This window comes from Sturnira hondurensis, unplaced genomic scaffold (genome assembly GCF_014824575.4).
Source record: "Sturnira hondurensis isolate 20B ecotype Veracruz unplaced genomic scaffold, ASM1482457v3 Scaffold0000256, whole genome shotgun sequence".
Classification (NCBI taxonomy): domain Eukaryota; kingdom Metazoa; phylum Chordata; class Mammalia; order Chiroptera; family Phyllostomidae; genus Sturnira; species Sturnira hondurensis.
This window is the reverse complement of record NW_028072887.1, coordinates 1,464,175-1,490,707: the sequence shown is the minus strand read 5'-3', so window position 1 is coordinate 1,490,707 and position 26,533 is coordinate 1,464,175. Positions and strand designations below refer to the sequence as shown.

General features: G+C 42.6%; 1 protein-coding gene across 5 annotated transcripts in view; it reads right to left on the bottom strand.

Annotated features, from left to right (window-relative positions):
- Window positions 1-26,533, bottom strand: part of MGAT5 (alpha-1,6-mannosylglycoprotein 6-beta-N-acetylglucosaminyltransferase) — a 358,323-nt gene that overhangs the window by 28,712 nt on the left and 303,078 nt on the right. For all 5 annotated transcript variants that reach the window (XM_037068662.1, XM_037068737.1, XM_037068872.1 and 2 more), the window contains 2 exons: window positions 16,480-16,626; window positions 959-1,075 (listed from right to left, as the gene is read on the bottom strand). In XM_037068662.1, coding sequence (XP_036924557.1) covers window positions 959-1,075; window positions 16,480-16,626 — 264 coding nt within the window. The remainder of the gene's footprint in view (window positions 1-958; window positions 1,076-16,479; window positions 16,627-26,533) is intronic.

Sequence of the window (26,533 nt, the reverse complement as noted above, 5' to 3'; positions counted from 1 at the left end):
ACCATGTGGTAGACACTGCCGTAAGCTCTTTATGCTCATTATCTCACTAAATCCCCACAACTGCCCTCTAAAGTACATAATATTAGCCTACTTTGGAGATGAGGAAACTGAGGCTCAAAGGCTAGGTAACTGCCTGAGGGGATGGGATGCTGCTAGTACGAGGTAGAGCTGGAACCTGAGCCCAAACTGCCCGATTTCAGTCTGCCTTGCCAACCATGCCTGTACTGCTTCCCTTAACAAATCAAAACAGGATGGAAAAAGTGCTCTGATAGGATGAGTACAGGGGAGAGGTCCACCCGACAGAAGCTGCCATAGTCCTGGGGTTGGGAGAGAGGGTAACTTAAACTACTCCTGCTTGGTGGTAAGCTTCCTACACGCAGGACGCCAGCCTTGACTAGGTTTATGGAAGTCAGCATCCCCTAGAGAGGCTCAGAGGATGCTCGGTGCGCAGTTGGTACTTAATAATACATCTGCTGAATTGATCAAGAGAGTCTAGAGATGTTAGTTACTTATACAAAATTCTAGGAAATGCTTAGGTAGAAAAGCCAAATAAATGGATGCAACATAAAAGCACAACCTAGGAATATTTCTTTAAACATTCCTCATCCTCACTTTTTTTTTTAGAAGATCAAGTCTATCTTTTTAGGCCTTTGTGGGAGTCACATCATTAGGTCCCTGGAGCAAGTACTATGATCCAAGCTCCTACTACTATGCCTGGGACCCAGGAGTCATGTCAAAGGGTCTTAAAACCATGCACACATCTGGACACCAGCTCTGTTCCCATTTCACAGAACATCCATGAAATCCCCAGGCTAAGTCCAGTGGCTTGGCTATTTTCTGATGTCAAGGTTAAGCTGACATGGAAATGTTTTAATTACTCAAACAAAGGTCCTGTGATACACCCCACACTTTTCAGTTCACATTACAAATGGGGAAAAAATGAAATAAAAGAATGAACCTTCTGATTTAGAATTGCTTTCACCGCATCCTCAACTTCGTCCTGATTGCTGAGGTCAACAGTCCAGACGTGTGGCTGACCGATGAAAACTTCAGCATATGGATGCTGAGACGTCAGCTAAAAAAAAAAAAAAAAAAAGATAAAACATCTGAGTTTCACACACTTTAAAAAAACACCCTTCTGTGCTAGATGAAGTGTTAGGTGTGGTACCTAGTTGTACATGTACAAGTAGCAAGATACTATTTTTGTCCTTCCTTTACTATCAAAACCTGCTAAGCAAACTACTAGCAGATAACAAGGGAATAGTGATAGCTCCACATTTTTTTTGACTTGGGACAGTCTTGGGCCCACCCCAAACCATCTGGATACACAGGCACAGCATTAACAGGTACAGATGAGGAACCTGAGGCAGCGCCTGCCTGGATGCCCAACAGGTTCATGTGGAATGCTTTAAAAGACAGATGCCCAGGGCTACCCTGAGTCCTTTGAGATGGGACTTCAGGACTTGGGAGGGGTCTGTGGGGGTCCAGGATGGGCAGGCCACGGCCTTGTCTGAGGCTGTGAGACAGCCCTAGTGATGGCTCCACATCTTATACCCCACTTGGAGAGAAGAGTTAGAGTCATAACCAGGACACACGGAGGATGTTACAGGTGGTCCCAATCCCTGAATATCACACCAAGAAATAAATGAAGATTTATTAGCTGCCATCACGTGCCAGCCCTGAAATCGCCCAGAGCAAACTTGTGTGTGTTAAAAGTCAGTCAGGATAGGCAGTAAGCATAGGAAAATTACAATAAGGGTTTTTGAGTCACAGGAAGATGGATAATGGCACATATAAAAGGTGATAGAAAGAGAAATAATGCCAGAAAACCAGGGAATTTTGGAATGGTTTTCAGGAATAATCATTAGCATAACACTGAAGACTTAGTATTTATAAAGACAATCTGGATTCAGAAAAGCAAGGAAAGGCAGTGTCTGCTCTGAAGAGAGCTTTATTTTAAGAAGAAAGGGTGGTCAAGGAAGCCCGGTACAAGCACCGGTAAGTCTCAGCTCTCGAAGAGCCCTTTCTCTGAGACAGCTAGATTTACCCCTCAAATGTGTTTCCCCCCTTATTCTTGTATTCCTTGAAGGCTGTGGTGTGAAGAGAGCATTCTGGGCATTTGTGAGAGCATTTTCAGTTCTCACAAACACTTGGGGTGCTACCCTTGATGGGTGGGGCGAGACGAGGGATGTCAGACACCTCACAAAGTGCACGGCGGTCCTGTACAACATGGAACGGTCTGCTTCTCACACAGCCTTTGCACGCTCTGCCGGGCTTTCCTGTGGGCTCACAGGATGTAGCTCTTTGGCACAGTTTTTATACACACTGACTTTGCTAGGAACATGACTGTCACGTAAATCAAGGGGTGTCTGTTTGATTTGGAATGTCACCAATAAGCTGATTCCATTTCGGAAACACGACAGCAAAGTCAACACTGTCCACATAATTTGAATCTCCAGTGCGATGTACCCAAATGATCTAATTTGCGGCCACCCCACTAGTGTCAATTGCATATATACTTATATGCGTACATATAGGAACTTTCTTACTTAGTTCCTCTTTCATGTCAGTTATAATCAAAAAAGACCTGACCAGATTCAGCTGCATGTTTTATTCCTTTTAAACATAAATTTACTCATTGGAAAGAGGAACAAGACATCATGATGTCTTCTAGTATAGTTCTTGGGTATAGATTAGTATTTCTTGACTATATATACATTAAAATATGCATTACCTTATTGTAAATTATTTTGCTTTTACTTCTCTCATATTAGAGTTAGAAAATCATTCTTTTTTGAAATTACACATATAGGCAGGGTATATTATTTACAAATTTCATTTCAGGAAGCAAAGTAGATGTTATATTATTCTTGTAATAAAAGGGGATGTTGGGTCTGGTAGGGTTGGGTCCCTTGCTTTAGGGGTCAAGATGGCTCTTTCCTTAGTTCAGACCCCAGTACACTCAAGAGGACTGAATGATTTAACTGGCACCTCTTCACCTTGCTCACATCACTCTTCTCTGCAGCCTACCACACAGACAGTGTGTATGCACTACTCAGGGTATGTAAGTTCCTGAGTCTCAGCTCCAAGCCTTCACTAGCACCCTATCAGAAAAATCACACAATTCTGAGGTGCAGGTACCCTAGACTTTGCTTCTGCCTTCTCTGCCAGTCACGCCCCTTACTATCCTGTTCAGTTCTCCTTCCTTCTGAGCAAAACAAGAGGTAACCTCCTCTTTTGCTCACACTCCTGGTTAGTAATAGACCCTACAGAATGCCTGCAGGCTCACGGAGCTGTAAAAACATCATTCATTTCCCTCAGCACATATTTTCTTTCTCTTCTCTTTCTTCCTTTTTAAAATATATTTTATTAATTATGCAATTACAGTTGTCCTATTCCCCCCTTCACTCCCCTCCCCCCTGCACACCTCTCCCCTACCATTCCCCCTTTAGTTTACGTCCATGTGTCTCAAGTTGTTTAGATTCTATATTTCCCCTACTATTCTTGCCCTCCCCCCTATCTATTTTCTACCTACAGTCTATGCTACTTATTCTCTGTACCTTCTCCCCCCTTCTCCTCCTTCCACTGCCATTGCTAACCCTCCATGTGATCTCCATTTCTATGGCTCTGCTCCTGATCTAGCTGTCCTCTTAGTTTGCTTTTGTTTTCGGTGTGGTTGTTAATAACTGTGAGTTTGCTGTCCTTTCACTGTTCATATTTTTCATCTTCTTTTTCTTAGATAAGTCCCTTTAACATTTCATATAATAAGGGCTTGGTGATGATGAACTCCTTGAATTTGACCTTTATTTGACCTTGAATTTGAGAAGCACTTTATCTGCCCTTCCATTCTAAATGAAAGCTTTGCTGAATAGAGCAATCTTGGATGTAGGTCTTTGGATTTCATGACTTGGAATACTTCTTTCCAGCTCCTTCTTGCTTGGAAGGTCTCTTTTGAGAAATCCGCTGACAAGCTGATGGGTACTCCTTTGTAGGTGACTGTCCCCTTATCTCTTGCTGTTTCTAAGATTCTCTCCTTCATTTTAGTCTTGGCTAATGTGATGATGATGTGCCTTGGTGTGTTCCTTCTTGGGTCCAACTTCTTTGGGACTCTCTGAGCTTCCTGGATTGTCTGGAAGTCTATTTCCTTTGCCAGATTGGGGAAGTTCTTCTTTATTACTTGCTCAAATAAGTTTTCCACTCATGGCTGTTCCTCTTCCCCTTCTGTTTCCCCTATAATTTGGATGTTGGAATGTTTAAAGATGTCCTGGAGGTTCCTAAGACTCTTCTCATTTTTTTTTTGAATTCTTGTTTCTTCATTCTTTTCTATATGGTCATTTTTTTCTTCCTTCTGGTCCACTCCCTTGATTTGAGTTCCAGTTTCCTTTCCATCACTATTGGTTTCCTGTGCATTTCCCTTCATTTCAATTAGTTTAGCCTTCATATGTTCCTCTAATTTGTGACTAAAATCAACCAGTTTTGTGAGCTTCTTGATCACCAGGGTTTTAAACTGTGCATCTGAAAGGTTGGCTATTTCTTGGTCACTTAGAATTACAGGCTCTGGGGTTTGAGCTGTTCTTGGGCCATTGTGTTTTGGTCTGTTCGTGCCTGTTATGTATGAGGGGTGGAGCCTTAGGTGTTCATGAGGGCAGGGTCAGAGAGGGAAAAAAATGGTGCTTTGCTCTGCTCTCTCTCAGATTTCTGTCCCCTCTGCGGCTTCCCACAAGCAAATTGGGCCCCTCTGGTGCTGGTTCCTGGGTGTGTGGGCCCTCTATGACCCTGTGGGTCACTCCAATGAACTCTTTGTGAGCCTGGGAGCCTTACCCAGCACCTCAACCCTGAAAGTCTTTCCAATTGGCGATTTCAAGCTCTAATTCCCATCTCTAAGGCCCTAGCCTGAGCAGTCTGTCTCACTGTTCACTCCACTTGGTTTATCTACGTGCGAATGTGTGACCACGGTCAGCCAGCTGCCCTACGCCCTCACTGGGTCCGGCTGTTGCCACCCCACGCCTGGGATGCGCCAACTTCCGCTGCCTACACTCCTGGGTTGGTCCAACGGAATGATCTTTCCAGCCCGACCCCGCTCCACTGCTGACTCTGCCCCTCTTACCGGTCTGGCTGAATGGTTCGTTGCTGTTGGACTTCCATATAGTTCAATTTTCTGTGTTTTGGCTGTGTTTTTATTACTAAAACTTCATTGACTTTAAACTTAGTTGTGTGAGGAGGTACAGTGTTTCCACCTACGCCTCCATCTTGGCTGGAAGTCCCCCTCAGCACATATTTTAGTTTCAAGGTATACGATGAAGCCCCTGGCTAGGCCAGATACAGTGCTAATCACCTGCACATGCATTATTCATCAGGTTTCCTGAGTATCAGTGAGGATTCTAAGGGTTAGAGAAAGTTACAATTCCCCAAGATGACATGGCTAAAAAGTACCTGAGAAAATTCAAATCTAGATGCTTCAACAACTTACTAGCTTTAGAAAGAAAAGAAAATGACAATTATTAGTGATGCTATTGGGTTCTTAAGGCAAAGACCAAATGAAGTCCAATGTAAATACTAGCCTTTTAATCATTCTCTTAAAACTTGCCAACCTAAAAAAAATCCCATGCTGAATTTACACCTGTACTAGACCTTTTCTAAAGATAAGCAAATGTCACGCCCTATTCATTTTGTGGCCTGGAGGACAAACTGCACAATTAATTCTTACAATGGAATCGGGGCAAAAGTTGGCACGAAGGTCACTCACTACTTTGCCACTCACAGATCCGCAGTCTCCCTTTCCTACCCTTTATAAGGCCCTCACTTGTTTACAACTTTGGTTTAAATTCTTGGAAAATATAAAAGGCTGAGCCATTACATTTTATTAATTTACATTTATTAAGGGTTACTTAATTTTATGAGTAAGGCATTTTGTGATTCATTATTCCTTCCCCGCCCCCGAATATCATGTTCCTTCTTGTTAATTTATTGAGAACTGTCTGATCTGAGCTACTTCCTTGCCTATCATTCAGTAAATCTACTGGAGTACAGTTTGTAAAAGTGATGACAACCTTATCAAATACGAGACACTACTTCAGAGCGGCTACTAAATCTCCAAGGAGGACATGAATTCTCTTCGTGGGAAGAGCCACAACTCTGGAGCCAGGGAATTTTAATGGTTTACAAGGTGTCATGATAATCATCCAAAACCCACTAATATGTTTCCCAAAATAATGATAAAAATCCAATTTATGTTACATTTAAAGTATGGCTTGAACCAAGCACATTACTGATGGTATTATAGAACTTGTTCCCTTCAGTGTACTTCATGGTCTTAGAAATTTGTCCAATGAAAAAAATAACGACAAAGTATTTTTGTTTTTCTAAAAACAGAGAAAAATCTAGATGTTTTCTTCTCTTCAAAGGAGGCAAACAAGAGACATATATGCAATTTATATGGACCAATTGTCACTTAACTTGAAAGATTAGCATGGGCACAAAAAGACAGCTATAGTTATATATACTTCTGTAGAAATTCTTCTATTTGCTGAGGAAGAAAAAGATAATTTCTTACCCTTAGAAATCCATAGAACAGGTATCAACCTGTTTCCTAGTTAATGGCATCTTTGACTAGGGACGTTTTTGGCTTTTGCAAGCTAAAAGAGCAGAGTCCAGTGGCCCACCTGGCCCTAACACGTCATGAGATCCTAAGTTCATTAGCTCCTCTCAAAACTATGTGATATTGCTGGCTCCCAGCCTGCTCTCTGGCTTGTGTCCAGCAGAGGAGGAGATGAACATCAGATAGAACCTGCCCTTTTGCATACTGATGTGACCTTGGGGTTTCCTTCCAATTCATCAACATGCCCCTAAAGCTTAAAATCCTACTTTCCTTCTATTCCTTAAAGGCACAGCTCCTCCACCATCCATCCCTTCTCAGTTAACCCAGCACATTCTCCACCTGGCACAACTCTAAATTAACTTCCCTCCTTAATCTATTTTACTATTGATTTATGCATTTTGGTTATTATCCATCTGTCTTACCACTCTTCCATATCAAATTATGAGCTCCTAGAAAGCAGAAAATGTGACTTAACTAGTTCCTCCAAATGTGGTGACAAGCACCATGGACTGTACAGGGTACAACATCCATCTGTCAACTGCCCTTCTGCATCCTGGCCCTTCCACGGGAGCCCAGGACCCACAGAGTCACCTGTGTGAGTCACTTGCGGGCAGCCATTGGAAGTCTCATTCAAGCATGGGCAGAATCATCTGAAGGGAGAGGAGGGACCAAACGCCTGGGGGGGGAGAGGGCAGCTTCGATGCCTAGTCTCTCTCTAAGTCATGAAGAGTGAAAACTCTCCATGATCTCAACAAAAAGTTCATTAGTAAATGATGACAACTAATAGAAAACAATGATCATACTTTTCTCAGTAACTTCATACTGGCTGATCTGGTCTATGTATTATTATGTGATTCACTGTGAAATAGACTGTGTTTAATTGTCCTACTTTGTGGGTTTTTTTTTTTTCAGGAAAAAAACTACTCGTGTGTAACAAAGTGTCATCAAAATCTTCAGAATTATCACTCACAAAAAGGTGCTAGTTGCCAATACAGTCTGTGATACTTTTGATTAATCATTCCTCAAAGGCTTACACACAGAAACTGTATGTAAGAAAAACTGCAGGAAGAAAAAAGATGGGTTTCTTTGCCTTCCAGGCATTTAAAACAAGTCATGAGATCCAAGACGGCAGAGGAGTAAGTGGAAGCTGCACCAACCTCCACCCAAGAGCAGCCTGGAACTACAACTAAATTGTAGAAAAATCACCATAAGTAACCAACTGAACACTACCTGGAGAGAAACCTTACAGCCATGGACAGAAGAAACCACATCATCACAATGAGACTGGTAGGGAGTGTGGGGGACGTGTGAGAGGGCTGTCTGGGCTCTCACGGGCAGCTGCTGAGGCACCAGAGGGATATGTCAGTGGCTGGGACCTTCCCCCTGAGAAGTGTGGGATCTAAATCCCAAGCTGAGCTCCCCAGCCTACAGCACCAAAGCCAGAAAGGAATCCGGATAACACCCAGCTGTGAAAGGCAGCAGAGGTTTGGTCTGCCAGGGAGAGATAGTTGGAAATGCAGAGCACCTCTTAAAGGGCCAATGGCAAAAATTTCATTTTCAGCCACTTATCTGGGCTCTGGCAGAGGGAGGACAGAGTGGATTAGAGATGCCTGAGGAGAGTCTGAGGTTGGTGCCTCGGGGGAGAGAACTGAGGGAATAGCCACCAGGCTCCCTGTCATGAGTCCTCCCCATATGCAGTGGCCATCTTACTCAGGCAAAGCAACTCCCATCAAGTGGCCTGAAGGGAAGCAAGAGCCCTGCCCACAAAAATTACTGTGCCCTACCCTGTGGAGCTTTAAGCCAAGGTACTGATTACAGCATGATTAGCTTAACAGTTGATCTGTTGAAAGCCGATTACTTTAACAAAGAAGCAGACACAATGGGAAGACAAAGATTCCAATGAAAGAACAAGAGAATTCTCCAGAAGAAGAACTAGATGAAATGGCGGCAAGCAATTTATCAGTCATTAAGTTTAGAGTAACGACTACAAGGACACTCAACAGCATGGAAAAAAAATGACATAGAAACAGTAAGAAAGGACCAGTCAGAAATAAAGAATGCAGTATTTGAAGTAAATAATACACTGAAAGGAATAAACAGTAGGTTAGATGAAGTAGAGGACTGAATCAATGATTTGCAAAACAAGGTAGAAAAAGACACCCTGACAAAGCAGCAAAAGGAAAAAAGAATTTTTAAAAAATGAGGAGAGCTTAAGGAACATTTTGGACCACATGAAGTGTAACAACATTTGTATTATGGAAATACCAGAAGGAGAAGAGTGAGCAAGGGATTGAGAACCTATCTGAAGAAATAATGACTGAAAACTTCCCTAATCTGGTGAAGGAAAAAGACAAACAAGTCTAGGAAGTTTGGACTTGGGCTTTGGGTCTGAGAGTCCCAAATAGGCTGGACCCAAAGCAACCTACACCAAGATACATCATAATTAAAATGATAAGGCTTAAAGACAAGAAGAGAATCCTAAAAGCCACAAGAGAAAAGCAGGTAGTTATCAGTTAGGCTGTCATCCGATTACTGCACAGAAACATTTCAGGCCTAAGGGAGAGGCATGAAATATTCAAGGTGATGAAAAGCAAGGACCTATACCTAAGGCTACTTTACCCAGCAGGGCTATCATTTAAAATTGAAGGAGGAATAAGGAGCTACCCAGATAAGAAAAAGCTAAAGGAGTTTGTTAACACCAAACCATTACTGCAACAAATGTTAAAGGGCTTGCCTTAAGAAGAAGAAAAAGAGAAAAAAAAACCAGAGGAAAATAATCTGATAATAAAATGGAACTACATACATATCTATTAATAACCTCCTTAAATGTAAATGGCTTAAACATTCTAACGAAAAGACAGTGAGTAGCTGAATGGATAAGAAAACAAGATATATATGGCTCCCAAGAGACCCATATCAGATGGCAAGATATACCAGACTAAAAGTAAAGGGATGGAAAAAGGTATTTCATGCAAATGGAAAAGAAAAAAAAAACCTTAAGTAGCAGAACTTACATCCAACAAAATAGGCTTTAACATTAAGGCTATACAGTAAGAGACAGAGAAGGACAACACATAATGATAAAGGGAACGATCCAACAAGAAGATATAACCCTAGTACACATGCATCCAACACAGGAGCACCTAAATATGTGAAGCAAATCTTGATAGACATAAAGGGAGAGAGTGATAGAAATACAGTCATAGTCAGGGATCTTAACACTCCATTAACTTCAATGTACAGACCTTCAAGGCAGAAAATCAGGGAAACAGTGGACTTGAACGACACACTAGATCAAATGGATTTAACTGATGTCTTCAGAGCATTTCATCCCAGAATAGCAGAATATACATACTTTTCAAGTGCACAGGGAACATTTTCTAGGATATAGAGTACATGTGAGGACACAAAACAAGTCTCAATAAATTTAAGAAGACTGAAATCATATCAAACATCTTCTCTGACCACAATGCTGTGAAACTAGAAATCAATCACAAGAACACTGAAAAACACACAAGGACATGGAAGCTAAATAACATGATACTGCACAATAAATGGGTCAACAATGGGATCAAGGAAGAAATCAAAAGATACCTTGAAGCAAATGAAAATGAGAACACAACAATCCAAAATCTGTGGGACATGGGAAAAGCAATCCTAAGAGGAAAATATTCACAGCACTACTGGCCTATCTCAAAAAACAAGAAAAAGCTCAAATAAACAGTCTAACTTTACACTTAAATAAACTTGAAAAAGAAAAACAAAGTCCAAAGTGAGTAGAAGGAAGGAAGTAATAAAGTTCAGAGCAGAAATAAATGAAATAGAGTCTTAAAAAATGATTTAAAACATCAATGAATCCAAGAGCTAGTTCTTTGAAAAGATAAACAAGATTGATAAGCCTTTGACCAGACTCATCAAGAAAAAAAGAAGAGGGCCCAAATAAATAAATCAGAAATGAAAGAGAAGAAATAACAACTGACACCAAAGAAGTACAAAGAATTATAAGAAAATATTATGAAAAATTATATTCCAACAAACTGGACAACCTAGATGAAATGGATAAATTCCTAGAAACATATAATTCTCAAAAATTAAATCAAGAAGAACCAGAGAATCTGAATAGACAGATCACACCTGGTGAAATTGAAGCAGTAATTAAGAACCCTCCCAAAATAAAATCCCTGGGCCAGACGGCTTCACAGGTGAATTTTACCAAACAGCTGAAGATCTAACATCTCTGCTCAAACTATTTTATAAAATTCAAGAGGAGGGAAGGCTCCCAAACTCATTTTATGAGGCCAGCATGACCCTAATTCCAAAACCAGAAAAAGACACTACAGTGAAAGAAATTTATAGGCCAATATCCCTGAACATAGGTGCTAAATTCTTCAACAAAATATTAACACACGTAATACAGCAATGCACCGAAAAGGTCACACGCATGATCAAGTGGGATTTATTCTAGGAGTCCAAGGCTGGTACAACATTTGCAAATAAATGTGATTAACCACACAAAGAAAATAAAGTATAAAAATCACATGATCATATCAATAGATGCAGAAAAAGCATTTGATACAATCCAGCATCTATTTATAATAAAAACTCTCAGCAATGTAGGAACATACCTAAACACAACAAAGGCCGTATATGACAAACCCACTGCCAGCATCACACTCAGTGGGCAAAACCCACAAGTGTTCCCTTTAAGATCAGAACAAGACATGAATGTCTGCTTTTACCTCTTTTATTCAACACAGTACTTGAAGTCCTAGACGCAGCAATGAGATCAGAAGAAGTAAAAAGCACCCAAATTGGAAAGGAAAAGTAAAACTGTCACTAGTTGCAGATGACATGATACTGTACACAGAGAACCTGAAAGATTCCACCAAAAAAACCTACTAAAACTGATAAACACAGTCAGCAAAGTAGCAGGATACAAAATAAATATCCAGAAATCAATTGCACTTTTATATGCCAAGAATGAACTAACTGAAATGGAAATTAAGAAACCAATCCCATTCACAACTGCTTCAGAACGAATAAAATGCCTGGGAATAAATCTAATCAAGAATGTAAAAGACCTGTACATGGAAAATTATAAGACAGTGAAGAAAGATACTAGTAAGTGGAAGCATATACCATGTTTTTAGATAGGAAGAATTAATATCATTAAAATGTCTATACTACCCAAAGCAATCTATAGATCCCATGCAATTCCCATCAGGATTCCAATAACTTATTTTACAGAACTAGAACAAATATTTCAATAATTTATAGGGAACCACAAAAGGCCCTATATACTAACAACAGTTATCCTGAGAAAGAAAAACAAAGTTAGAGGAATCATGCTACCTAATCTCAAATATACTACAAGGCCATATAGTAAACAAAAAAGCATGGTACTGGCACCTTGATCAATGGAACAGAATAGAAAGCCTAGAAATAAACCCACACCTTTACAGTCAATTAATATTTGATGGAGGAAGCAAGTATATACAATGGGCTAAGCATAGTTTATTAAAAAACTGGTGTTGGGAAAACTGGACATATAGGTAGAGAGACATTAAACTAGGCCAACTGCTTACACCACACACAAGAATAAATTCAAAATGGATCAAAGACTTTAATGTTAGACCAGAAACTATAAAAATCCCAGAAGAAAACAGGCAGCAAAATCTCGGGACATTCCTTGTAGAAATTTTTCTTGTGTCTAACTCTCCAGGCAAGGGAAACAAAAGAAAAAAATAAACAAACAGGATTACATTAAAAAGTTTTTGCAGTGGAACAGAAATCAACAACAAAATAAAGAGACAACCCATGGAATGGGAGAACCTATTTGCTGATACATCTGGTAAGGGATTAATATCCAAAGTTTATAAGCACTCACAAAACACAAGCAACCCATTTAAAAAATGTGCAAAGGACCTGAACAGACACTTCTCCAAGGAGGACACACAGATGGCCAACAGACATATGAAAAGATGCTCAAGGTCACTAATCAACAAGGAAATGCAAATTAAAACCACAATAAGACACCATCTCACACCTGTCAGAATGGCTATCATCAATAAATCAACAAACAACAAGTGCTGGCATGGATACAGAGAAAGGGGAACCCTTTTGCACTTTTGGTGGGAGTGCAGGTTGGTATAGCCACTGTGGAAAGCAATAGGGAGTTACCTCAAAAAATTAAAAATTGATCTACCTTTTGAGCCAGCGATCCCACTTCTGGGAATACATCAGAAGGAACCCAAAACTCTAATTTGAAAGAGCATATACACCACTATGTTAACTGCAACCTTATTTACAATCAGCAAGATATGGAAGCAGCCCAAGTCTCCATTAACAGATGAGTATATAAAGCAACTATGGGACATTTACACAATGAGATACTTCTTGGCTGTAAAAAGGCAATGTTACCCTTTGTGACAGCATGGGCAGGCCTGGAGAACATTATGCTGAGTGAAATAAGCCAGTCAGAGAAAGACAAATACCATATGATTTCACTCTTGTGTGGAATCTAATGAATAAACTGAACTAACAAGCAAAACACAGATGGGAAGCAGGATGACAGCTGGGGTGGAGGTGAGGTTAGAGAGTGGAGAGACTGAACAAAAAGGAGAAGGACTCATGGACATGGACAACAGGGTGGTGACTGCTGGGGGTAAGGGGGTATAAGGGGACTAAATGGTAATGGAAAAAACTACAATGGAGATACATAAAAATGCAGTATCTGTGAAGTACAATAAAGTATAAGAAAATGAAAAAAATAAAACAAGTCATGACGAGGGCAAAAAAAATCACTAATACAGCACCACAGTAATAATTGCTACAGGCAAGATCCCTGACACACAGTAAAAATAAGTGGGCAAAAGTTTGAGGAGAACCAGGATATTTGCATATTATCCAAGTATTTTCCCCAATATAAAGACAAATAGTAACTGTGTAGTATTACCTTATAGTTACCACCACAACCAAGTGATCAAGGTTAACATCACGTGTAACAAAAGACACTGACCCAGTGCCCCTGCGGACGTGACACACTGAGAAGGGCGTGGTCACCTCTGCGGTATTACTGCCAAAATGTGCAGCCCTCGCACTAATCCTGAGAGCACATCAGCCAAAGCGAAACTGAAGGGCAGTGTACAAAAACAGAGCTATTCTCTTTCAAAATGTCAAGGTCATGAATGAGAATGAAAGGCTGAAGAACTGTCATAGACTGCAGGAGACTAAGGAGACTTGACAGTTAAGTGCAATGTGAGATCCTGGATTGGATCCAGGAAAATAAAAATGGTATTAATAAAAAAAACCGGTGAAGTCCATGTAAAGTTTGTAGTTTAGATAATACTATGGTACCAATGTTAACTTCTTTTCTTAAAAAAGGATTTATTTATTTCTAGAGAGAGGGGAAGGAAGGGAGAAAGAGGAAGAAAGGAACATCAATGTGTGGTTGCCCCTCATGTGCCCCCAACTTGGGACCTAGTTGGCAACCTAGGCATGTGTCCTGACTGGGAATCGAACTGGTGACCTTTCAGTTCACAGGCTGGCACTCAACCCACTGAGCCATACCAGCCAGGGCCCAATGTTAATTTCTTAGTTTTGATAACTGTACTATCATTTTGTAATGTTACCATTAGAGGAGGCTGAAAGAAGGATTATCCAAACTCTATGCAATTTTTCCAACTTTATGTTAAAACTAAAATTATTTCAAATACTTAAAAAGTAAATTTTGACAATTCCACTTGTAGGTACACACCCCAAAGAAGTGAAAAGGACTCAAGCAAATTCTTGTATACCAGTGTTCAGAGCAGCACTGTTCACAACAGACAAAAAGTAAAAAACAAACAACTCCAAGAATGGAAAGATAAAAGGTAGTATATACTCATAGAACACAATGTTATTCACTCTTAAAGAGAAACGATCCTGACACAGGTTTCCACCTGAACAAGCCTTGAAAACATCATGCTAAGTGAGATGTGCCCGTCACAAAGGACAGGTACTATGCAATTCTACTTAGGTATCTGCAGTTTGTAAGTTTATAGAAAGAAGAAAGGTTACCGGTGGCTGTGGAGAGAAGAGGATATAAAGTTATTGCCTAATGAGTACAGTTTATGTTTGGGATGATAAATAAGTTCTGGAAATCACTGATGGTTAGACAACATGGTGAATCTACTCAATACCAGTGAATTGTACACATAAAAATCATTAAAATGGTCGCTGTTACATTATGTATATGTTATCACAAAAAAGTAAAAAGGTAGACAATTACAAATAATTATACTATGTGAAAAGAAATGGAACTTCAGAGATTTCCTTCACCTAAATTAAAACATAGGGATCATTTATTCACTCATATTTTCTGTCCCAAAGACAAAGTTGTAAAGAAGTCAGCCACACTCGAAGTCAGAGATCCCTCCACTCAGAGGTTCGCAGTGCTGGGAGCGCCCTTCCAGGCCTCCCAAAGAGCACATTCTTCAGTGCCAGACTGCACATGGGCACGGGTGCAACTCAGGAATGACCTTCCCAAAGGAAATGGCTCCCCAAAACAAAGAACTCAAATTTGTCACATTAGCAGAAGAAAAAGCAAGCAAGTAAACACACCTAGTGAACCCTTGTCTGAGGTTATCTCGGCTACACGTTCAGCTTTCTGAGGATCATCTATGGATCTTGTTGCTCTTCCTCCTTTGGCCATTTCAGCAATGGTTAGGAGGCTCAAATAAAAAAACTCTCAAAATAAACAACTCTATAAACTGGCAAGATTGCTGATAAGAATACTCATGGAAAATGCAATTTTTGCAATATCTAGGGGTGGGGGAGAGTGGACCCAGAGGCTTCCTCCCTCTATACCTGAATAATAAAAAATCAGTGCTGTGGTTTCTTGCACACACCAGTTTCTGAGCAGAAAAACACCCAGCTTGATCACTCACAGGCTCTAAAGGAGGTTTGTTTATTGCCCCAAATCGAATCTGACTGCCTCCAGTGGTGATTCATTATTCCCCCCTGTGGATTTTTGAGAGTATCTCTGAAGGCAATTCAAACAAAGCTTCTGCAAAAGGCAGGAGCGATGGCAGGATCACTTCTCAGGGTGGTGCCTTCTGAGGGTGGGCTAAGGTACTAGGCACATTACTTCAGTCACCCACGATACATCCTGTTTCTCAAGGTGGATCTGTTTTCAAGGACCCCGCAATGCATCATGGAGAGTAGGTCCTTCAGAAATACCTGGTGACCAGTTGACTTCCTTATTCTATTACTCTAACCATTCAGGAAAACAGAGTTCACAGCTCATTCAGCTGGGGATGTCTGTTTGAATTAAGATACATAGTTGGCACGGAGTGAAGAAAATCCCACACTTTGCCCTGACTGGTGTGGCTCAGTTGGTTAGGGATCATCCTGCAAAGTGAAAGGTTGTGGGGTTTGACCCCTGGTCAGGGCATGTGCCTGGGTTGCAGGTTGGTCCCTGATTGGGGCATGTTCAAGAGGCAACAGATTGATGTTCTTCTCTCACACTGATGTTTCTCTCCCTCCTCCCTCCCTTCCCCTCTCTCCAAAAATAAATAAATAAATACATACATACATACATACATACACACACACATACATACATACATATAGTCTTCTTAAAAAAAACAAACCCCACACTTTGTGGAGAGGCAGAAATAGATTCAAATCCCGGCTGCCACCACCTAGAGCTAAGCAGTGTCATCCTGCAGTTCCTCTCTAAGCCCCTGCTCACCCTCCGTCCACCCACCGTCCACCCACCGGTGTTAAGTGAAGTTGATACCACCTGCTGTTCAAGGCTATTAGCTTAAATGGGCCCCTGGCATTCAATAAATAGCCATTATCATGTTACTGAAAGTAGAAGGATTTTAAGAGATGCTTACCTCTCTCAGCGTTGGTTTGCCAATGAAAAAGTCTGTGTTTTTGCTGCTTTTGGGTGGGTTGAACTTGGGATTCAGAAAAGCACATCCGTTTGCGATGGCCTCCAGGGGAGCTGGGCCCTCATAAGGGAACCCAAGTCCAACAAACAACTGCAAGACAGAAAAGCACACCACACGTAAGCGCTTGGATCAGAAATGGCGTCCCTGGCTCACAGGGGGCTGTTCTGCGTCCCATTCCTGTGTGGAAGCCTCAGAAACTCAGGAGGGTCCCCAGGCCCTGGGGGGCAGAGCCAAGAGAAGTCAGCTTACATCGGGACCAGGGACCTCTCAAGGCTCAGGGTGCTGCTCAGGTAATTCCGTTCTCCTTTGCGAAAAAAGTAAAGAAGTGTTGGGATGGGCTGTTGAGGAGGGAGGAAAGAGAGGGTATTAAAAGAATAAAAACAACAACAAAAAACAAGACCCAACAATCATCTTTCTGTAACTCACCAGGGGACATGGTTGGAAAAACACTTGCTTAACTAAACAGAAGATTTCCTCATTGAACCAAAGGAACAATAGGCCCTTTCAGTGATGCTGGGCAGAGGGACAGAAAGGTCACTTGGTAGTTTGATTACAGTTCAAACGGAGCTGCTTTACAATGGCAGTCAGTCAGTAAACACAGGTTTTCATAATGGGGTTTTCACTTGGGGACACCAACATCTTGGTTTTTATTTCCCCCTCAAGGTGCGGTGAGGGTGCCCAGGCTGCTAGGTGGGCAGGGCTGCTTCTCCTCCCGCAGGCAAACCGTGTGCTCTCCCCACAGCAGACAATAGGTGGCAGCAAAAACACACCATCACAGTCCTCGTGGCAACTGCAGCCGGAGCAGCTGTGACAAAGGGGACTTGCAGCAGGTCAGTGGCACTGATTTCTGGGTCCAGAAATGAAATAGCTCATAGAAACCCCTCACTGTGATTCCTCACCACAGGACATCACATTGCTGAAGGGCTGTAGGTTATCGATGGGCAGGGTCCAAGCCTGGGCTTGGTGAGCTGTGAGCTCTCCCTACCCCCACAGAGAGCCGGTTCTGAATCACTCCAGTCTTGGGAGGCACATCAAGTGACAAAGGATAACTGGGCCCCAGGGCACTGTTTCCTTCTGCCACCACACTGAGGAACACCTGATCTGCCAGGCCCAGGGAGGGAAGGGAGGGCACTGCAGAACTGGGTAAGGCTGCAAGCTAGATTCTCCTTCCCCAGGCCTTCCCCACCCCACAGCAACCCAGCCTTTGCAGCTGCTTTAATTGAACCATTATTTAGAGTGGTTCTGCTTGGACAGCCCTGAATCCAGGCTGCTGGCTTCCCTGGGCAACAGTGGAAGACACAGGATGTATGCGTTGGGCACACAATTCCAGGGCCGAACATTGAGCGTGACCCACATTGGACATATTGGACAGTTACGTAGCCCCTGTGGGGGGTTTTCCATGGCAGGAAACTAAACCAAGATCTCTGGTTTTCAGGAGAGATTCTTTATCCTATAACTGTGTGTTCTTTTGCACAGGACAGGGCACTTGACCATTTTGTTTTTGGAGGAATAAACTTGCACTTCCCACAAACCTTTACACCACTGGCTACACTGTCAGAAACATCCACGAGGGCACGAGGCAAGAGTGTTTAAAGAGGAAACGGGCTTTGAGAGGCCAGCGGAGCTCCTACTGCTGGCTGGGTCCCCTCTCTGTGGCAGAACCACTGAACACACGGGGTGGAGGGATATACGATGGTAAGAGCCTGCCAGCTGTAAGATCCAAGGTCATCTCCGCGCTGTTTGGAAGCCCTGTTTCTGGGTCTTATTCTGTAGCTAACAGAAGTGAGATTATCGGAGAGAATTTTTGTGTACAGGGTGTGGCCCAAGCATGTGCCTCAATGGGGCCAGGCCAATAGCAATATTAGAAATGGCAAGAAATGGACCCCTGGCTGGTGTAGCTCAGTGGATTGAGCGCGGGCCTGCGAACCATAGGATCGCGGTTCAATTCCCAGTCAGGGCACATACCTGGGTTGCAGGCCAGTTCTCAGCATGGGAACTAGACATTGATAGCAACCATACATTGATATTTCTCTCCTTCTCTCCTTCCCTTCCCCTCTAAAGAAAAATAAATAAAATCTTTAAAAAAAGGAAAAAAAAGAAATGGGGAAGTATTAGTCCCGAGACATCCAGCTTTGTTAAATATGAAGATCCAGGGCTCCCATCCTTGAGGCTTTGATTTCTGTGATCTGTCTTCCCATCTGATTTTGGGGATGATGTACCAGCTGTTCAGGGGAAAGACGACCTCTATCAGGCTGAGGTTGGGCACAGGAAGGTACAGGGCTTCCAGATCTCTTTGAGAAGAAAGATGCTGGAAGATGCAGATGACGTTTTCATGCAAATGGGTTTGATCTGAGCCCTGAGCTCAGTGTTTCCTGGCCTCTGAGAATCAGGGCCTGCCATTAGGAGCTGATACAGTCATCAGCTCTACATTGCAAAGAACTTTGGAGGAGATGCAGGAAGCACAATGCATGTTTATTTAAACAGAAAATCCTGGAAAAAAATTAATTAGCTCCTTGAGACCAACCAATCTGAACCCATTAATTAAAAGGATTTGAGGCTCTTGCTTAATGGACTTGAATGTGACCTAGGTTTAATTATATCTGAAGAACAATTTACACCATCTCTTCTGCCCTCCTGGCATTGGAATATATCAGTACACATAAAATGAACACTTTGGGCTAACTCTCCAAAGCCTCACAGTTTTAGAATGAAGCTTAAGCAAATATCACATAATTTCTTGGCAATGAGTTTTCTCATCACACAAATTAGAAATGCATTGCTTGATAACAGAAAATAACAATTTTTGTTCTGTCAATAAGCAAGAAAAATTTGCATTCATTTCCTTTGATATGATAATGGACACGTGAGGTCAATCAAACATTGAGTTTTAAACGACAACAGGGGAGGGCAGAGAGAGCTTCACCACCATCAAGGAGCAGCATTCCATGAACTTCTGAGTGCTTCCAGCTTTGCCACACACTTGTACCTTAGCCCCACTAAATCCCACCCCCCCCCAACCTCCGACTTCGCCTGTCGTTCTGCCCACTTTCCGACTTCCTTAGCATGGGGGCAAGAGACACATTCCAAGAACGCATTCAAGTGCAGAGGCTTAAGTCTCAGGAGGAAACCCGGCACCTTTCATTTATGCTTCATCTGGACGTCAGTAGCCCAGACTCTAATGGGGACAATTCCAGATGACGGAACTGCGCCACGGCTGCAACTCCAGCTCCATCGACGAGCATTTCTAAACAGAGGAATTACATGCTCTAAAATTACACTTCTGAACTAATACGAAGCAAGAGAGAACAGATGAAGCACCATATGTTTTATTCATGGCACAAGACTGGGACATTCCTATACAGCAACAAAAGAGTTGCAGTGAGACCACTCTGTGGCGAAGAGTGTTTACTCTGTGTGAAGAGAGAAAAGGAATTGTTTTAAATGCCCAAACGGAGTAGTTAACAAAAAACCCTTTAAGCATGGACAAAGGTAGTTCTTAGGAAGACTCCATGGGTTTGGTCAGTTTCCAGTCACTTTTGACCATGAAAGATGATCCAAAATAAGAAATATGCAATCAGCATACACTTTTCTAGTTTTAGGTTGCCAACCTGGTGGGGTGGCTCAGGAGGGAGTTTGGGTAATGAGGCACCTCAGCTTCTCCATGACACTGATGGCTGGCACGAAGCGATCAGGACAATGTGGTGGTCACCAAGGCAGGCTCTGGAACCAGGGCGACCTGGGCTCCCATCTCAACCCCATCACAGCCTAGATTCTGAAGGCCCACTCATCACCTATTCTCTCTAGCTATGGGACCTTGGTCAAGGCGACACCAGCTCTCTAAACCTGTCTTTTCATGTGTAAAATGGGGAAAATAGTGCTGTATTTCGTGGGGCTGCTGTGAGGATTAAATGAGATATTTCATGGAAAGGATATATTCTAAAGCCTGCCACACAGTAAAAGTTTACTCGAGAGCAGTTCAAGTTTAAATCCAGACTCAACTTCACACAGCTACAGATACATAACCTTGTATTGGTCAGCGGGAGTGAAGGTGTGTAGGCGTTGTGGCTGTGGATTTTCAGAGTATGTTCAGCACCTGCCTGTGCGTTTATGAGTTCTCACGCTTTCATAAAGTACCTGGATTAAAAATGGAGGAGGGGCATCCATCGCAAGAGAGAGAGGCCATGGTTTATAGTGACTGCGTCATGGAAACGCCAGTCCCATGAGCCACATGCTGTTGCTGAGCCTTGTGTGTTCCTTATGTAATGATCAGGAGTCATTATATTTCTGGTGTCTCTTTTACATCTTTAAAAAGAATCCGCACAATGGCTAGGTATTGAGGAAACTCATTTTCCTGATAGGTGATGCTTTCATGTACCCGAAGGCACTGGGTACCCGGTCGCCTCTTTGACCACCTGTCTTCCCCCTTTCAACCAATGCTGTGGGGAGACAGCAGAGCCACTCTCTCCCACGCAGGTTTGGCGACACCCTCTCATGGGCTTCCATGAGCCCCTGGCCTACCCTGCCTGGAAATTCTCTCATAAAGAGCCCGAAGGGCCAAGGAGACAAAGACAACTATCCTTGTAAGGCGTGTCTCAGCACCCAAACTGGTCTGCTAAACCAAAGACTATTTCCTGAGACCAGCTTACCGGAGAGATTCCCAAAGTGTGCCCAGTTACCTAAGAGGCCTTTCAGGAACAAAACAAAACACAAACATCATCACGGAATCTAAAACTTCCTGCACTCCCATCCTTCCTTTGCAAAGTCCAGCGCAGGATCAAACGGATTTAGAATTTGCATTGTAGATGGAGATGGGGGAGTAAGAGGATATTTGGATAAATGCAAAACTGTGGATGCTGACCATCTCTAGCCGTGCCAGCAGGAAGTGTATGCCATTAAAAGGCAGCTCAGGCATCACCTCCCTGGGGGAACATTCCCTAACTTCCCCATCTCTCACCCAAATTCCACACCAGGCTGACCCCTCAACCCCCCGACAGTGAGCACCCAACAAGCCTTGTCACTACCACATTAAGATGGGTCCCCATGGCACCGTGATCGGAGGAATTCTGATACTAAAAGATAATTCATGGAAAGGGCTTACCGTAAGGGTCAGCAACATGGCTATTATTATATTAAAACACTGTGGCCATGCGCACCTTGATAAAATGAGTATGCTGAATGAGCTAAAGGGGGCTGACTACCCCCGCCCCTGCTAATCACTGACTCCAGTCATGTGACTAAGTGCAGCCGTTTACCAACCGGCAGGCTGACCCTGCTCACGGCACCATGGGGAGGGTTCATGCTGGTATCACTGCTTCCTGTCATTTCTAATCCTACCCGTGTGCTTTTCAGATTGTTATAGTTCACCTGTTTACCTGCCTGTCTCCTCCCCAGTACCTGTGTACCCATTGTGGGCACAAATGCCTTAATTATTTCTGTATCAAAAGTGCCTAAAATAGGACTTCCGCCAAGATGGAGGCATAGGTGGAAACACTGTGCCTTCTCCCACAACCAAGTTTGAATACAACTAAGGTTTGGAGAACAAAGACACAGCCAAAGGACAGAAAATTGAATTATACGGAAGTCCGACTACATCTAACCGTTCAATGGGGATGGTAAGAGGGGCAGAGCCAGCAGCGAGCAGGGTCGGGCAGGACAGATCCCCCGACCTAAGCGTGCAGGCAGCCCGGAACCAGTTGGGGTGCGGGGCAGACTGACCGCGGTAGCACATTCGCGCACAGTGAGATGGACCACACAGGCCCCTGGGGCCGAGGGCCGACGGCGGTGGCACACTCACGTGCAGTGGGACGAAACTCGTGGGCCCGGTGACGGTGGCAGCTGCAGCACCAGTGGGGGCCGCGGCAGCAGGCGGCAGACAGGACGCCATTGTTCCTCTTTGACCCCGCCCCCACATACAGTGTCACAACCCAGCGACTTAGTTGCCCTGCTCTAGTGAACACCTTAGGGCTCCAATCCTGCTATGGAACAGGCACCAACAGCCCAAAAGATGGCGCAAGAAGAACTCAAAGTCCCAGAGCCGATAACTCTCAGAGACCGAGAAATTGCCAGCCTCTCAGAAGCACAATTCAAGACACTGTTTATCAGGATGCTCACAGAACTGGTTGATTATAGTCACAAATTAGAGGAACATATGAAGGCTAAACTAATTGAAATGAAGGGAGATGTCCAGGAAACCAATAGTGATGGAAAGGAAACTGGGACTCAAATCAATGGAATGGACCAGAAGGAAGAACGAAACATCCAACTAGAAAGGAATGAAGAAATGAGAATTTAAAAAAATGAGGAGAGGCTTAGGAACCTCCAGGACATCTTTAAACGTTCCAACATCCGGGTACCAGAAGGGGGAAAGAGACAGCCACGAGTGGAAAACTTATTTGAACAAATAATAAAGGAGAACTTCCCCAGTCTGGCAAAGGAAATAGACTTCCAGACAATCCAGGAAGCTCGGAGAGTCCCAAAGAAGTTGGACCCAAGAAGGAACACACCAAGGCGCATCATAGTTACATTAGCCAAGACTAAAATGAAGGAGAGAATCTTAGAAACAGCAAGAGATAAGGGGACAGTCACCTACAAAGGAGTACCCATCAGCTTGTCAGCGGATTTCTCAAAAGAGACCTTACAGGCAAGAAGGAGCTGGAAAGAAGTATTCCAAGTCATGAAATCCAAAGACCTACAGCCAAGATTGCTTTATCCAGCAAAACTTTCATTTAGAATGGAAGGACAGATAAAGTGCTTCTCAGATAAGGTCAAGTTCAAGGAGTTCATCATCACCAAGCCCTTATTATATGAAATGTTAAAGGGACTTATCTAAGAAAAAGAAGATGAAAAATATGAACAGTGAAAGGACATCAAACTCACAATTATTAACAACCACACCTAAAACAAAAGCAAACCAGGAGGACAGCTGGATCAGGAATGGAACCATAGAAATGAAGAACACATGGAGGGTTAGGAACAGGGGAGTGGGAGGAGGAGAAGAGGGGAGAAGGCACAGAAAATAGCATAGAGGGTAGGTAGAAAATAGATAGGGGGAGGGGAAGAATAGTGGGGGAAATATAGAATCTAAAGAACTTGAGACACATGGTTATAAACTAAGGCGGGGGAGAATGGTGGGGGAGTGTGCCGGTGGAGGGGAATGAAGGGGGGGAATAGAACAACTGTAATGGTATAATCAATAAAATATATATATATATATATTTTTTAGATTTTATTTATTTATTTATCTTTAGAGGGGAAGGAGAGAGGGAGATAAACATCAATGTATGGTTGCCTTTCGTACGTCCCCTGCTGGGATCAATAAAATATATTAAAAAAATAAAATAAAATATGAACATGAACTTATATATTAAACTTATTATAAAAATTTTAAAAAAGTGCCTAAAATAAGGCCTGGACTACATTCAGTACTTAATACACATTTGTCAGATAAATGAGAAAAAGAACAGGAGAGTTCCAGCCAAGATGAAAGCGGAGGTAGAAACCCTTTGCTTCCTCACACAACCAAAAGGAGGATAACAACTAATGTAAAATCAACAAACAACCAAAAACTCCAGAAACTCAAACTGTACGGAACTGCAACAACCAAGGAGTTAAAGAAAAAATCAACCAGAACCACCAGACCGGTGTGCCAAGACAAAGAAATATGGCCCAAATGAAAAAACACGCAAAACCTCAGAACTAAGCAATGAGACCGCCCATCTATCTGATGGAGAATTTGAAGCCCTGGTAATCAAAATGCTCACAGAACTAATTGAGCTTGGTCAAAAAATGAAAGAACAAATGAAAGATACTCAAAATGAAATAAAGCAAAATATTCAGGGAACCAACAGTGACAAGAAGGAAATCAAGATTCAAAGCAACGATTTGGAACAAAAGGAAGAAATAAACATCCAACTGGATCGGAACAAAGAAAAAAGAATCCAAAAAAATTAAGTGAGGCTGAGGATTCTCTGGGACAACCTGAAATATCCCAACATCCGAATTATGGGGTACCAGAAGGAGGAGAATGACAGCAAGAAATTTAAACTTATTTGAATAACTAATAAAGGAAAACTTCCCCGATCTGGTGAAGGAAATAGACTTCCAGGAAGTCCAGGAAGCCCAGAGAACCCCAAAGAATTTGGAGCCAAAGAGGAACACACCAAGGCACATCATCATTAAGTTACCCAAAACTAAAGACAAAGAGAAAATCCTAAAAGCAGCAAGAGAAAAGGAGACGGTTACCTACAAAGGAGTTCCCATTAGACTGTCAGCTGATTTCTCAAAAGAGACCTTACAGACAAGAAGGGGCTGGAAAGAAGTATTCCAAGTCATGAAGGGTAAGGACCTACATCCAAGATTGCTCTATCCAGCAAAGCTTTCATTTAGAATGGAAGGACAGATAAAGTACTTCTCAGATAAGGGCAAGTTCAAGGAGTTCATCATCACCAAGCCATCATTATATGAAACGTTAAAGGAACTTATCTAAGAAAAAGATTAAAAATATGAACAATAAAATGACAACAAACTCACAACTATTAACAAATGAACCTAAAAGAAAAGAAAAATAATGAAAACAAAAACTAAAGACACAAGAGAACAGGAACAGTATCAGAGAAATGGACATCACACAGAGGGAGTTCGGTGAAGAGGGGGAAGGGAGGAATGGGGGGAAGGTACAGGGAAGAAGCAGCATAATTGGTAGGCACAAAATAGATGGGGCAAGATAAAAAATGGTATAGGGAACAGAGAACTCAAAGAACTTACATGTACAACCCATGGACATGAATGAAGGGGAGGAATGCTGGAGGGTTGGAGGGGCAGGGTGGAGCGGGGATAAAGGGGAAAAAATTGGGACACCTGTAAGAGCATAATAAAAAACACTTTAAAAAAAAAGAAAAAGGATAAATACTAGTAGGTTAGATTTTTCCAGCAATCGAGTGTCTCTATGAGGAGATGCTGTACCAATCTGAGTGTATTTGGATGTGGGGATATGCTTTTGTTCTTGAAGCCAGAGGTTACTGACCGAACCTCTACACACTCTTCATTTTACACATGCATGTGGGAGGGGAAGACAGAGGGGAATACACCAGGTCTGTCGGGAAAAAAGTCCAATGATTGTTAATATAACAAGAACTGTTTGCACAACATTGATGTAACCTGGCAGCCAAGAGGAGTGGGCTGGAATGCTCATGCATGAACAGTGAAAACTTCACTGTACCAGTCAGTGGGGGCCATAAACGCCATTGAATGAGCACGTGTACTGCATGGCCATGTATTCAAATGAGCGAGTAGAGCAACGGATCTGCACCAAATTTTGTGCTCCGCTTGAACACTTCTCTGCAGAAACTATTCAGATGATTTAGAAGCCTGCAACCATGGGCATCTGGTGACTGGCAGCTTCATCACGACAACGTGGCTGCTCAAGCATCACATCTTGTATAGAGTTTTTTTGCAAAAACCCAAATCACTCAGGTGATTCAGACCACCTACAGCCCAGATTCAGCACCCTGTGACTTCTGGCTTTTCCCAAAACTAAAATCACCTTCAAAAGGGAAGACATTTCAGATTGTCAATGAGATTCAGGGAAATACAACCAGGCAGCTGATGGCAAGTGGGAGAACTGTGTGAGGTCCCAATGTGACTACTTTGGCATGAACTGAGGCATCACTGTCCTATGTACACTGTTTCTTGTATCTTCAATAAACACCCCTATTTTTCATATTAGTGGCTGGATACCTTCTGGACAGACTTTGTATGTATATGGAAAGTTTTCCCCATATAGTTGGAAAGAGAATAACTTTAGGTACTAGTCACTAGGATGCATGCGCTAGACTGCCCGAGGGTGAGTGTTTCAGTATCTGAAACAAATGGAACATGGACTGCTGTCTTAGTAGCTGAGCTCCTGGGCTCTCTCTCAGGCGGGCAGGCCAGGAGTATCAGAAGGAAAGGTCACTTGCTGGGGAGATCTTAGGGACCTGGGTGCCTGATTCATGAGAAA